This window comes from Polypterus senegalus, chromosome 16, assembly GCF_016835505.1.
Source record: "Polypterus senegalus isolate Bchr_013 chromosome 16, ASM1683550v1, whole genome shotgun sequence".
NCBI lineage: Eukaryota > Metazoa > Chordata > Cladistia > Polypteriformes > Polypteridae > Polypterus > Polypterus senegalus.
The window spans coordinates 26,659,432-26,675,522 of NC_053169.1; the positions used below are offsets into that span (position 1 = coordinate 26,659,432).

Genomic DNA, 16,091 nt, shown 5'->3' on the forward strand with positions numbered 1-16,091 from the left:
TACCAAAGTGGCAGGATTTACAATAACAAAGTCTTAAACTTGGGACCATGACTTAACACAAAACTAAGTTTCAACATACCAAGCTCCAATCTGTGTGATGATGGTATATCTCGTGTAATTGTAGTAAAATAATCAAAAAGGCCCTGGTAGGCAAGAAGTAAACTTGCACAGAGAGTATAATGGAAGCTGAAGGCATGCTGTAAGCAGTTCTCAGATACTAGAAATGATGTTCCCTGTAATGAAAGAAAGCAAAAAACTTGAGTATCAAAATTAAAACGGTGCCATCCAAAAGCTATTTAGTTTTCCACGGGCACATAATGTGCCACTATGAAAGAACAAGTAAAACTAAAGCAAATAAAACGATTATTATCTTGTAATTATTGCAATTATTATAATTATTAACTTGTGAAACCAGCAAAAGTCTGTCTGAATTAGTATTGTAAATGGTGACATTAATACTCACAAAGGCAAACAAATAAACACAAATAGGGATGTGTGTGATGACTTTTCATAAAGATCAAAGATTAGATCTACACTAGGCTGATAATACTACTAACTTACAATATTATATGCCACATAAAAGATACACAATGTTCTTTTATACTTCATAGTACTTATTCAGTGCTCAGTGATAAACAGAACAGTGTATTGTACTTTCCAAAAACAAAACAACACAACTTTCTTTTTGCAGTTTAAAAATAATCACAATCAAAGAAAACAATTTTCAAGCTTAACACTACTATGTAAAACAAAGAAAAAAAAAAAACATAATGGGTCTGAGTTCACACAGAATACTCTAAACTATCAAATGAAAAATATCTCCGCAAAGATATTCCGTTACATACAGTACCGTTCTGGTCATTATCACATTAAAAGACTTATTAGAACATACTAGAAGAATGAAATCATAAAATGAAATTATAAATTGGCTTACATCTGGGGAGAGTTGCTTTGTGTAACCTCCTCCAAACACCACACTTTCAAGAGTTGGAATTACAGAGTCCTTAGTTTGGGCTGGTGCATTCCTGTTAAGCCAATTATTCTTTATAGGTCGAGGAAAGCTTAAAATGGATAAAAAAAAAGCATAAAAAACATTATACAAACTAAAAAGAAATAATGACATACTGCTTACTAGTTGACTCTGAATAGCATTCTGGGTCCAGAAATGCAACCTTTTTTAATGGTGTGACAATATAGTGGTATTACCAAGTCCGTTTATAAAACAGAACTTTCAAAAGAAAACATGCAGTAAAAAATGTTAAGTGCTAAATTCAATTTCTATTTTTAAAAATACTACATAGAATAAACATATAGCTTGTAAATAATATTGCAAAAATACCTAGTTATTTCACAAATAACACAAGACAATTCAGTTCAGCATGTTTATCTGAGCATTTTTCTAAGTTACCCCATGATCTCACCCAAATGCTTTTAAAATGTTATCCAAGTTTCCTATTCAGCTTAATAACTTGGCAGTCTGTTCCATATTCTAACATCCCTTTGTGTGAAGAGTAACATCCTGGCCCCAGTCTTAAATGCAATTTACATTCATTTTTACCTGTGTTTTTTAGTACTTGTTGGTGAATGACCAATCTTATCAATTCTTGTGTGGATTGTTATCAAAGTGATAAAAGGTATGTAATTTTAAAAAAAGCAATTTATAGATCTCTATGTATAACTCAAAATATTTATTTGTGAATATTTTTTCTTTCTACTAAAGTTGCCATGTACTAATAAGAGTACAACTTGCAGGTACAGAGTTTGAATAATACGAACTGACTATCACAAAGAGCTCTAAAAGCATTTATTTAAGTGTAAATCAAATGCATGAACAGAAAGTAGATAACTGCCGAAAAATCCAGATTTATTTCAAATGGTGTAGCACTGATTAAGAAAGCAAGTGGAACGTTTAAGTCTTAACAACACTACATAAAGATTGCATTGAAACAAACATTATACAGTACTGTATATAAATATATCTATCTACTATATAATAAAATGCTAAGCTCTATGTGCGCGTCTGGTTCCTCTGAGCAATCAGATTGATCAATCTGTCTTTGGTGATGTGACTGAAATAGGAAGTATGACACACACAAGGAGGATTAAAAGTGTAGGTGGCGCACTGACCGTCATCTTCAAAGACTTGAAGTATAAAAGCAAATGTGAGGTGAGCAAGGAACCTCGAAATGACAAAGTCTGAGAAGCAGGCTTGACAGACACATGATCAATAGTGGGAGTGCTGGTCAAGAGAGCTTCCATTACACAAGGGCAAGGAAGAAAGGTGCTAAAGATACAAGCAAGGGAAGAGATGGGATACATTTTAAAATGTATTCTATTACCTATCTTTGACAGGTAACATGGCTAATGTATAAATAAAATAGCTACTGACATATGGAAATCATGGAGTTTTGCTTGTGAAACATTCCTATAGACCTATCTCTCCATTAATTCACCTTCTTATCTTGCTCAGTCCAATTCAGATACATATGGAGCTAGAGAAAACCAGAATATCTAGTAGAAAAACCTGTGACATATTCTCCATGTGGAGAAAATGCAGAACCAACTCATGCAGTGTCTGTTTTGGGAATCAATCCCAGTCTTCTAGTGCCACAGGTGAATACTGCTAACCAAAATATCATCCTTTTGTACTGCTGCACTGTTTCTTAAAAGATAACCTGAAACATACTTTTATGAGCTCAAGTTTTTTATATATATATATAGTTGTCTAAACCAGTCTCTTCTGAATAATTATAGACCATACACACTATGTGTAGACTCTTAGAAATTAATGTTGATATGTCAATGGATAGGTGACTGTGTTTGAGTGACACCCTTTTTTTTCTAGGACAGCTCAACTAAATATTGATGTAATATCTCTGTTGGGGTGCCCAAATTTATGAACCTGTCTAATTTTGTTGTGATGCATATTGCATATTTTCTGCTAATCCAATAAACGTAATGTCACTGCTGAAATACTACTGTTTCCATAAGGCATGTTATATATTAAAAGGAAGTTGCTACTTTGAAAGCTCAGCCAATGATAAACAAAAATCCAAAGAATTAAGAGGGGTTCCCAAACTTTTTCATATGACTCTATATTCTAGTGAAACAGCACTTCAGTGAAATAAGTGTGTTACAAGAGAGGAATTCACAATCAACACCTAAGTTGGGTAAGACAAATAACATGGACATCTCTCTCCACACAGTAGACAGGACCTTCGTTCATTTAACTGTTTAGTGTTTAAGTATATCATACTAAGCGTTACTGACAAGGGTGTGAAGTCAAACCAGTCATTCTTTATCATTAAAAGGTAAGAAAAAAAACTGACATCAATCATTTTCAGCCAGTGGTATTTTTTTTTTTTTTTTAATTCAAAATCTTGGAAGCAAGAACATTTTAAATAATAGAATACTGGATAAAAATACACAAAACTATTCAGCTCCCCATGTAGGATATTTTAGTAAGCTAACATAATTAAAATAGAAACCATGCCATCTTAAAAAAGCCTATCCATGAGTGCCTGGATATCTTTGCGGTTATGTAAACAAAACCCAAATAAGCCTGATGCTCTCTTGCAAAATATTTTTTGACTAGCCGTTTAATTTATGTGCAGTATGTATTCATTATATGCCTTTTGCTGTTGCTCTCTCGCACAAATTCCTGCCTTGCACTTGACACTACTAGGGATAGGCTTTATCCTATTTAAAATATATTTTGGTAATAACATGGTGTACAAAATGAATTGAAGGGTGTATGACACTTAATGTGATCCACAAATCATCAAGCAGTTTTGACGTTTATAAAAACTTCTGTTAAACTGACATAATGCTGTTGTCCCTGTTTACTTGTTTAGTTTACAACTTGCAGAATCATGATAACTCCTCAGATACAGTTTTATAGTAACCTTTTGTCCAATTCAATTAATTGAAAATAGTAATGAAATAATAATCAACTGACAGTGAATGGGTGACAATGAAGTTGTTTATCCTGCACCATACAACAGGTTAGTTTTCCAAATAATTCAAAACACTTCAATTTCTCAAAAAGAATGAGGATTTTAATGTTGATTTTGTCTAAGCAAGCATTTTTATTTGTACTGCAATTAAACTTCTTGCTATCATGGACAATGGCACTTACTAGGGGTGGGCAGTAAGACCAAAATTCTATATCACGGTATTTTTCTAAATTATACCGGTTTCACGGTATTCGACTGTATTTTTTTTCCCCCATGCATGAATGGATGTTAACCACATTTTCCACTGCAATTACTTCAGTAGACTGGCTAAGAATAACCTATTCCACTGTAATGAGTATTGTACATTGTACAAAAAAACATTTTAATGTGCACACAAGTATTAATACAGGTTTGCTTGGCCCCATAAAGTTATAAAGTTTTCAAGGAGATGGCACTAATGAAGAGAAGGAATCACATTGCATGACAGATGCAGTCAAAATATAGAACCTTTTTATTGAACAAATTTTGCAAAAACTTAAAACTATAATTTTGACAACATATTGTCAACCATCCAAAGAGGCATTTAGACTTAGTAAAATATCCAGAGGTGCTTGTCAAAAGTTGTATTGCACTGAACATGTCTTAGAAAAGGAATAAATACACTTTCTGTTAATGTTAACAATCTCTGTCCACCGACATGTTAAAGTGACATTTTTTAACAACTTTACCATCATTAAACTGCATAATATTTAAACTAATAAATATTAACAATAAAAAATAATAGTGCAACTTCCAGTAATAATACTATTACTTCAAAACTTCAAGCCCAGGTACCTTACACAGTATTCATCAAAATAAAATAAAATAAAACAAGTGCAACTTGGTGATGACATCTTTACCAACTGAACCGTCATTAAGGCAAATTGCATTAATATGGACCTTGCTTCAAGCTAAGCTACATACATACATAAATAATAAAACTGCAACTTGCATTTATAATGCTATTTGTGGCATAGTGGGTCTGCGGCTTAAAATAAAAGGTCTGTTTTTAAATCCAGTTTGCCATGTCCGTCTCCGTGGGTGCGATTGCACGACTGCTGGGAGTTGATGAGGTGATTGGGGCGAGTCGCACCTGATCGTTCTGTATTGATTCATCGGCTTACTACGGCAAGCGAATAAGGCACTGCGCCGACGGAGATGTATATTTATGAGCCGGCAGGATAGGGGAAAGCAAAAAAGAAAAGACAGAACACAAGGAGGTTACAGAAGGGAAAAGGCAGTCACGGGAGATGATCCAGACACCAGGAAGGTGAAGGCAGCACAAGCTGGGGCTCCATGAGAGAGCTCAGGCTTAGGCGATCTAGGGGCTGGGTTATCCCACTAACTAAGCGTGTTGAGTGGGGTGAACGAAATTTAAGACCACCCAATGGATCCGAGGAGTGTCTGAGTGAGCGCGAAGGAAGACGGGAGGTGTGCCAATCTCGGATGGTCTGACTGCGCAGTGTGGCGGCAGCCAACACAGGAGTTGGCAGAAAGCAGTTTGTGCTGCAAAGGCTCCACCAGCAACGCCCGTAAAGGGTGAGCACTTGGAGACAGAAGGTTGTGTGCTGCGATCGGAGAGGCTGCATTTTAACCTCTATTTTAACGGATTTATTTATTATGGATTTTATCCCCACGTTTCACTGGTTTTATGGATTTGCTATTTATTTGGGTACTGTATTTTTCTGAACACTGCACAATGGACACTTTGTTTTACTTTTGACTGTTTTTAACAAAAGCATTTGAGCACTTTCCACCACCCCCTGACTTCAATGAGATTTCTCAGCTCATCTCGGTCATAACTATCAACGGTGTTGGTTCAACAGATTCCCATATGGGAAGAGGGAGTCTGTAGGGAACCGGCATTGTCACATTATTACACAGTAACCAGGTACATTACACAGTATTGGAAAAAAATAAAACAAGTACAACTTGGCTTGAAGTATTATCCAGTAGTCCAGTACTATAGAAACAGTATTCACACATTGGAACTTTTAAAACCAAAGTATCTTCAGACAACAGACACGGCACCTTTTTTCGTTAAAAAGTTCTTCTGTGTCATCATGTTCAACTTTATTGTCTGCTATAGCTTCCGTTTAGGAATGTGCTCTCTCCATTTTCAGTGCTCAATACCTCCACTAACGCATGTACTCCGCGGCATTCCTCTTTTGCGGTGCAGCAGTGAAAATGGTCCCCCCTTAAACAGTTTCCCGCTGCGCCACGTTCCAAACGCTGTTTAGGCTATTTAAACCGGTGTTCAGGTATAAGTCAAATCCATATCATAACAAAAATAAAAAACGGTTTTTGGTATGAACCGGTATAACGCCCAGCACTAGCACTTACCCTTTGCATACCGTAACAACTAAACAGAGTACCACCTTCAGCAAAAGACTGATCCCAATGAACTGCTGCAGACAGTGTTGTATAAGGTCACATTGCCACCTGCCATTACGCTCTCTGATAAGTCTCCTTACTGCCAGGATGGTTTTAAACTTCTGAGATGTCATTTTCAACACTTCACAATGTTGTATGATGCAGAACATAAACTTTTGATAAAACATTTGGGAATTTCCTTCAGGGTTAATATAGTTTTTGTCTACAGTATTTACCTTACCTAATCAGTGGTTGATGTAGTGCAACTAAAGATCCATGAATTGCTAGTGATACAACAGAGAGATGAAAATAATCAAACATGACATTGACGTGATGATGAAGACCACCGTGTAGGCTAAAGTGTAATTTCAGTGTGCGGTTGCTTATCAGCTGGAGTGTGCTCAGATCATCAGGCCTGAAAGAAAGGAGGAAAATACCTTCTTAGAAAGCAGATTTACTGATACTGAACAGGCAAATAATGGACTGTGGTAAGGAAGACTTTATTATTTTATTTCTAAGCTCTGAATATATCAATTAACATGAAATGTGAAAACACACTTGTATTTAAGTACATGGCCATTTATGACAAACTATGTGTTGTAGAACACCGAAAATGAGGTTTCTTGCAAGTACTCATGAATTTTTTGTTTTAACAAAATTATCCTTTTTTGCTTTTTTCAATACTTACGAATAGTCGGCATCTGTGAAATGAAGGTCTAATGAAAGCTGAAAATCCATTTCATTTAAAGACTCTTCAATCTATTCAAAAGAAAAAAGTTAATTAAAATGTGAAAAAAAATTAGCAAAAAAAGAATAAAAAAAACACTTAATCCAGAAATTACCTTTTTTTCATCAAGCAGCATTTTCACTTTAAAGATCATAACATCATTTACAATTATTTCTTCATTTTTATAAAGAATCTGAAATGTTTTGCTGCATATGACGGAATCATGGACACTGGCTGGAAATGCAAGTTCTGGACCTAAAAGACAAATATTTTTAGTTCACACCTTAATTTACCGTACGTAGCACACGAGTTTAGAAAACAATGTAATAGCTTTGCGTAAGTATCACTGAAATGATGTACATTGTGGCTCAAGTTGTCAAGGATGACATTCAGAATTCACCATGAAATTATTTTAAGGTGCCAATACATCCTTTTTTCCTTGCATTGAATCTTAAGTTCAAGTCTGAGTAATCCCTGTGGCTAAAACCTCTGCTTTTAATTGGGCTCCTACTTTAATTCAAGAAACTGTAATTCCACAGTGTCTATGTTTTGAAGCCAAGCACTCATGTCTTTTTACATGAATATAACAGTGTTTTTTCCTTTAAATCGGTTTTTTTTTTCATTCATAATTGTCATGGTTTTAATTCCATTTTCTGGTTATTTAAGCTATTATTGGATAGTAGGTGTGAAACCGAAGCAGCTGTACCCTTACAATATTCCTTGATATCTGGCCTGGTGTCTACTCCACTTTTTGTTAATTATTAGGATACAATTAAGGAAGATAACTGAAAAAAAATGTGAACTAACAGAAAAATGACAAAATGGAGTTAATAATTTAAAACTGAGGCTAAATTGAAAATATTTATTTACATAAGTTTCTTAGAAATGTAAATTTTATACTAATGTATGTTTGTGAATGCAAAGTAAAAGATAAAATCAGCAGCTAGTTAAACAATGAGGTCAATTAAAGGAAAAATGACTTCCTGATTAGGGAACTGGTTGGAGCAAAAACCAACAACACTGAGGACTCCAGGACTGAACTTGATGAACAGAATACCAAAAGCATAAATTAGTAAAGAACAGAATTAAAAATGGTTTATAAACGGCAAAGCATGTCATAATTTCATTAAAATTTATGTTTAATTGCTCTTATTGGATACAACAGAATTTCTCAAATAGTTTAGATTTCATCCCTTTATTATTCACATAACTTGGCATACATATCTAAACAAAATGTGTTTTACTACAAGCTTTTCATGTCCAAAGGTATACATTCAAATAAGGTATCTGGAGGAAAACTCCTGAAGACAGTGAGTAGGGATGGTACTTGTGCCACAATGAATTGTTTGACAGTGGAATTTTTTCAAAGTTCCCATGAGAAAGAATAATTTTTGCTATTACGCAAAAGCATAACTGTTAACCTTCAAAGACCGAATCTTGTGAGATTATGTCTCTCTCTAAACTCAACAGCACTGGGTGCTAGGCTAGAAACCTTAAACACTATAAACATGTAACATAAATCTGACAGCAGGTATGCACGCAGTAATAATAAAAAAAAAATTTAAAAAGTTAACAGTTAACACATCGAGAGGAGTCAGATGAGCTGGCTCAGGCATCTGATCAGGATGCCTCCTGGACGCCTCCCTGGTGAGGTGTTCCGGGCACGTCCAACCGGAAGGAGGCCCCGGGGAAGACCCAGGACACGCTGGAGGGACTATGTCTCCCGGCTGACCTGGGAACGCCTTGGGATTCTCCCGGAAGAGCTGGAAGAAGTGGCCGGGGAGAGGGAAGTCTGGGCCTCTCTGCTTAAGCTGCTACCCCCACGACCCGACCTCGGATAAGCGGAAGAGGATGGATGGATGGATGGATGGATGGATAACAGATGGCTAATGGCCAGAGTTATAAGGAAAACAATAGAAAAGGAATACAGAACCAGAAAACAGCCAAATGTGCTGCCTTAAATTTAATTTGGAAGTCCACATATTACTATGCATGCACTTTTGAATTCTTTACTATTTCACTGATTTTAATAAGCATCTTCAAATTATGCAGAATGAAAACCTTACCTTTTTTAATAATCCTCTCTCAGAAGAAACTGAAATAACTGTGCTTATTCAATAGATGTATAAAACATGCTTGAACAAAGGTTAAAGATTAAACAAGATAAACTAGAAATTTAAAAAAATATATAAAGCATATTTCATATCTTTTCATTTGAAACCTCAAATATGATCTAATAACTAGATACATTTAAGAGTAATACATTTGGTCAACTTCTGCCAATGTATGTTAAAGAGGTATGTATTTGGATGAACACTGGTCTGCATCACATACATTTTCCTTAGCAGTATATTGCTGTTAAACACTACACATTTATTGTGTGTTATGCTCTCATATGTAACCAAAGATGCAAACTTTAATAACTTTTTTGAAAACTATATTGTCAAATTTATTGAAACTTCAAAGAACTTACACTGTTATCTACAGGTGATGGAGAAAAAACTGCCATATCTCTTTAATTCTGTTCAATCATGAATCTTTATTAAACAAACAACAACAAAAAAAAACTATTCTAAAGAAGAAATTGGAGGAAAAAACGTACAACACACATAAAAGTCACACTTTCCTTATAGTATAAAGACATATTACTAACCTGCAGCACGTAGTAAACTGGCTTCTATTTTGTGAGGAATTCTGGAAGGCACCTTCAAAGCTGAACGAATCTGATAAAAACTGTAAAAACAAATTATATATTAAGTGTAACAAATATGGTAAGATAATTTCAACCATTTTTTAAAGAAAAATGAACAAATTAAGACTGCACAAAACAATTCAATAAAAAACAGGAGGGGTTTCTGTTCATTTGCATGTCACTCTGTTCTTTCTAGGTTTAAACATGGCTCAGTTATGCCAATACAATCTTACACTTACACTCTTTAAAATAACCTTTTTTATGTTACTCATTAGAAAAATCATGTAGGATATTCTGCATCTTATTCAATGAATTGCCAAGAGCTTTCATATCGCTCTTTGAAAACAAAGACACAGCTTGAAAAGAATACCAGTGCTTGGAATAACTGTGATATTGGGAAAATGCTAAATAAGTTGTTATAAATGTAATCATTATAATAAGTGAATGGAATAGCTTTTTTTTTTTTTGGGACAAATTGTAACAATGTACAAATAAAGTAACAACTATACATTATATCATACCCAAAAAAGGCATTCCATAGAGAGAATAAACCCATTTTCAATGCTTCTTACTCAGATGATACTGATATGGTAAATAAATGCCCAATACATCAACAAGTACAGACAGATGTGGTAGATGGACTCCTTCAGTTCTTCCTAAATTATTTTTCCTTAGACTGGTAAATGCAAGTGGAATCCTACCCCCAACCAGTCGACTTGCAGAGGCAACTTGCTGTTTAGCCTCATAGCTTGGGACTGCGTGTTACTTGCTCTCTATTAGCCAGGAGGCCATTAATCTTATTATCAGCCATCAAGTTCTCTAATCAAGGAAAGTGTGGCATCCCTGACACATTCTGGCATGACGACCATCTTTATCCCTGGGGGATCATTATATGTTTTCTCCCTTTGCACACCTAACTTTCCTTAGGTGCCCCTGTCTATAGCATTACTGGAGCAGTCAGTACATTTTATCATTCTACACTGGCATGACTGGCACAACCTATGCCACTTTTCTCAAGACTGGGAATCCCAGGCCCACCAAAAAATTTATCAAAATAAATGTCACATTTTAAATAATAAACTATGGAGCAATTGTTCATTAACTTTATTTTCCAATTTCACGACTAATCACAGAAACCTGTTTATATATTTTTATGATCAAAACAAACAAAAAAAAAATTACTGTGCAAACTCCACCACCAGTTTCAAGTACTACAGTCACAAGAGATAAACATAAAAAGCCATCCTTTGTATTATAATTGAAATACACAAGTCCAGGTCTTCTAGTTAATAACCAAATTTCACACTTACTGTACTTGGTCAGATGACAGGTATTTTTCAGTTTGAAACTAAGATCAGAATCTTTGTTTTCCTTTATTTTTGATAAATACAAAATAACCATGTACTTACAAATTAATGAATAAAGATTAAAACACAAAGTTATATTTAAAAATGACATGTTGGGAAAAGAATGCCTTGCTGTTACTCGTTCTATCAGCATTTGTTGAGTATTGTTACGGTTTTATTTTAAGAGATACCAGTTCACATAGAAATGGTAAAAAATTATATGCAGATTCTTAGTGCAAGTTCATTATCATGTATGTTAATTTTAGCATGAATCAAATGTTAAAGAATTAAGTACTGTACTACCAAATCAGAAAATGCTATGGTTTACAACCACATTTGTTTCTAAGGAGATCTGCAATCCAAACACTGATCAACAAATTAAATAAACATATTAATAATCAATCCTAACCTAGAGTAGCAACCTGCACATTATTCTCTGACTTAGCCTGTTGTGAGTTTCAAATAAGAAAGACAGAATTTGCAAACTGTTTCTGGCACCCGGTTAGACTATGTTCTCTGAGCCGATGACTAGTTTTCAAGAAGCTTCCAGAAGTTACAGTGCAGTAGGGCACAGGAAAGTCAACAGGGACACATTTTTAGAAAAAGAGCCATAAAAGCAGGGAGAGAAAAGGTTGACACGATAGTGTGGTATGGCTGTGGTCACCCAAGAATGGTAAAGCCTATATTGGTTTCTTTGTAAGTGTAGCAAGCAGGGTGACACATCGGACTGAATGTGTAAGACTTCACCAGAGTACTCCTGGACACAAGACCCACATGCCACAAGAACTGCTGGTCATGAAGTGCAAACGTGGGGAACGGGCAACTGAGAAGATGCTAAGGAAACCAGGCTCTTTAAGGGCTAGTTAAAATTCAAAGATCCAAATAGACCAAGAGCCTGTACAGAGAGTAATAACTGGTAGACTGGCATCCCTGTACGAAAGAAAAGCATCATCTCTCTTCAAAAAAGAAATCCCTTAAAGCAGCCTCAAGGCAAGATGGGTAACTGTGTCAGAATCATGAAATATTTAGTGCAATACTTTTTCAACAGCTTCTCTTTAACTCTAGATCATACATCATAGAGCCTGCAAACAAATATACTAATGTCATGAACTACACATTCTTACAGATGCAAAGAAAAAGACAAATTAAATGCCAGAATTAACAGAGAACCTTAATGGAGACTGACATGGATGGATGGATGGATGGATAAAAATGAAAAGCATGATAGATAGACAGACAGACAGGCAAATAATTGATTGCCAGTTAGAAATTTGCTTGCTCTAGAAGCAACATGATGTCTTAAGAAAAAAAATAGTAAAACCTGTAAAAACTATTACAACACTGCAGGAGACAAAACTGTACAAACAATATGCCCAGTGTACATTTACAATTATACCTTATCTTTAAAGAAGTATAAAATCTAATCTAATCTATTATTCCGGTGCTAATGTGTCTATTATAACAGGCTTTGGTAAAAAGGTGGGAATAGGTACTATAAAGTCTGAAAGGTTACTGACGGAAAGCAAAAAACATCTCCAGCAACACTTCTTAGTAGAAAATGGTAGGATGAGATGGTGGTTAATGTGCTTTGGTACAAAATCCCAAGGAAATGATGAACAGTAATGTATCCAAGATGTCCAGGATCAATGTCCAGGATCAATCCTGTAATACAGCTGGTCTTCCTGCTTCTGTTTATTCAGGCATATGTCATCCCCTGAGATGATGTTGCTTCTTTAAGTGACTAGAGTTCTGAACTAAACACCAACCCCTACAGACTAGCAGACTATCCCCAACAGCAAGTCACACAAATTAAAGGACTAGAGCCCATTCTAGCCTTTTGGTAGGTCAGAACAGACCTTTGTAGGTTTGTGTTTTCCATACAATCTAGACTACCAAAGTATTTTATATAACTTGGTGACACATTTACAGATTATGGTAACTAATCTCAGGGTGACCCTGGTATATTAGCTCTAGTCCACCAACAGCTCCTGTATTTTAGTGATGTTTGTTTGCTGGTGGATGGTCCCTCAACCTTGTTACAAAGTCTTCCAAGATCTTTCTATATTCTTCCTTCTCTCCACTGTCTATGTAGTATACTACTGAGAAGTTACCTAAGAATATGACATAAATACAATTTGTTCCAATCAAACGTTAGCCTGACTTTAACTTGCTGTATGCATATTCTACACTCTTGCTACTATACTACAAACATATTTTAGGATCATTGAAAAGGCAACATACATTATTTTTACTTTAATTACGGGCCAGTTTAATCTGCCAGACTGTTTAAGTTAGTTTATTTCTATGTACTGTATAGATAATTTTAGGATACTGGTCTGCTGATAGTGCTTTTAAAAGGCCCAAGATTCTGTCTATAACTGCAGCCAAACAACCAGATTCTTGCTTTGAACATTAAAAAATAATAATAAAAAACATAACCTTCTTTATATTCAATATAGTTTCTTTTTTGTAATACGAAAAAAACATTTTGAGCATTAAAAATAAAATTCTGCACATTACCTAAAATGTAGACAACTACGGATATTTACTAAGAGGTGGAAGGAACTAAAGGAAACAGTATTGGAAAGTGTAGCAAAAAAACAATGGGTACAGAACAGGAAGATAATCTTAAAAACCTTGGGTTACCGGACATGTGTAACAGATAACAGATTATAGGAGGATGTGATCAAAAATAAACATAGAACAGATTTAAAAGAAAAGAAGCAGCATCCTCTAACTCTGTTCCAGAGGCAGGCACATCCTACAAAATTATTTCCAATGCAGGTTTCTACAGAATGAAAAAAAAAATGTACAGCCTCAATTCTTAATCTGGGGATTGTAATCACAAAGCTATACACCAAACAGAAAAAGACAGGGCCATTTTCTGGTGAAAAACACTAACCAGTCATTTTCAACTGCCCATTATCAGCTGCTTGACTCTAAAATATGTTTTACTGCAGGCTGCAATGGTGAAAAAGAAAATGAATTACAAAAATGCATTGCTAACACGTGAACACACAAGTCTACCATAGTGAGAGATGGCTGCTCAGAGATGAGTAAATCAAACTGAAATTTAAGTGCCACAAAAAGCCTAGCTCTGTTAAAACTGCTAACTGATAAAAGAAGCTCATGGCCATATCTACGGAATTCACAGTCTCTAATGACATTTACAGAAAAGTCAGTAAAAAATCTTTACCTACACAAAAAAAGGGGCAACATCTGGTTATAGCTATAGATGCTAAAGCATGTGCAACCTTTTGATGAATTAAACATTCACTTTTCACAGTGGGAATCCATTTTTTTTTTTTAATTAAAATTGATCTTTCAGACCAGAACAAAAAAAAAAAAATCACACTTGACAAAAACCTACACAACACACCATTAAAACAATTATCTTTCTCCTTCCATACATAGTGTACGTAGGGGGAGTGATTTTAATTTCAGGTTGTTTTCATGGACTTGCCATTACTGAAAGAAGTACGAGATTTACAGTCATGAAAACATTATCTTGTACAATATGAATGAGCAGATAATGAGCCACAAATGAGTTTACTGTTATATCGATAATTCTTAACAATCTAGCAAATCAAACAAAGAATAAATTAAAGGAATTCTGTGTTTTGGAATGGCAGTGTCAAAGAATAAATCCCACACGAAAGAAATACTGTAGGAAAAAGTCCACACTTTACATTAGATGCAAGATTGTGCTGTGGTAAGGATGCATTACATAATGCATAATGTCCTTTGCTATTAAAAAGATAATGATAATAGTAGCAAAATATAAATACACTAATATAATCCAAAATGGTACAAAAATACAATAAAAAGGGAAATTTATGCAGCTGGTAAATTTTTTATTATAACATCTGTTAGAGGGGATGTCTGTCCTCTAATCAATAGTGAGGCAACTCTAAAGTATTTAAAATGGCCCTACTCAGTCTACTAATTGCCATGTACAGGAAGTACAAATTGCAATTAAGAGTTAATTAAGACCAGAGTGAGTGCAAATGTGTTCCATTAAACGGAGCAACAGAAATGGGGGGGAAAGAGAGAGAGAGAAAAAAAAAAACAAAAAAAAAACCTACAGTCCTCAAATAACAGCTCGTCGGAGCACTGCTACACAGTCTTGGGTCTGGACATGATGTCAGAAAAGACACACCAGAAGATGCTGCATTGAGTAGACTTGAACAGCTCTTACTGGATGTGGAAATCCCTGCAAAATGGGCTAAGCATAAGTTGTTTTTTTTGTTTTTATATTATGTTCAATCACTGTATTTTTCAGAGCCTACCATGTGCCCTAGAGCCACTTTGTTGCACAGCAGAAAATCACAGCTAATTACAGGCATGTACAGTATTAGTTTAAGGGTAAGTCAGATTTATGCAGTCTTATGCCATTTTTAATGCTGCTGGTTAATCATAGTTAACACATATGACTTTTGTTAATTTTATGGATTTCATTTTTTTTAATGCAACACCTAAACGTTTTTATCAAATCCAATTAATTTGACTAATTTGACTTGTAGAGAGTGAGAAAAATCGAGTCTGGTATAAAACAATGGCCGATCATTGCCTCTTTAACCTCATTACCATTAACTATGAGATTATTCATCCATCGCTAGTCTTACACCCAATGCCCTCCCCAAGTTTACTCATCTACAATGTAGTGTGTTTGTTGACAGGGTGTTTGAGGCAGCAGGAAAGACAGATTATGGGTTTATCAGAACACGAAGAACTTGAAAAAGAAATGCGTCATGTTAAAAAAAGTCCTTCAGAAATGGCCAGTGACTGCATTATACAGTAGATTCCAGTTCTAGTGATTACAATTAACATTTTTCAACTTCTGATCACAGCTTTTATACATTATCATTAAAGCTACAGATGACTTTAAAACATTTTTCATCAAAGTAGTGATACTGTCCAGCGTCGGTAAATTATTAAATCAAAAGTCAACTCTTGAG

The 16,091-nt window shown here is 35.0% G+C and overlaps 1 protein-coding gene across 4 annotated transcripts in view; it reads right to left on the bottom strand.

Annotated features, from left to right (window-relative positions):
• Positions 1–16,091, bottom strand: part of fam135a (family with sequence similarity 135 member A) — a 98,587-nt gene that overhangs the window by 34,298 nt on the left and 48,198 nt on the right. For all 4 annotated transcript variants that reach the window (XM_039738590.1, XM_039738587.1, XM_039738588.1 and 1 more), the window contains exons 4-9: positions 9,749–9,828; positions 7,211–7,350; positions 7,057–7,127; positions 6,610–6,783; positions 935–1,061; positions 80–233 (exon numbers count right to left, since the gene is read on the bottom strand). In XM_039738590.1, the coding sequence (XP_039594524.1) occupies positions 80–233; positions 935–1,061; positions 6,610–6,783; positions 7,057–7,127; positions 7,211–7,350; positions 9,749–9,828 (746 nt within the window). The remainder of the gene's footprint in view (positions 1–79; positions 234–934; positions 1,062–6,609; positions 6,784–7,056; positions 7,128–7,210; positions 7,351–9,748; positions 9,829–16,091) is intronic.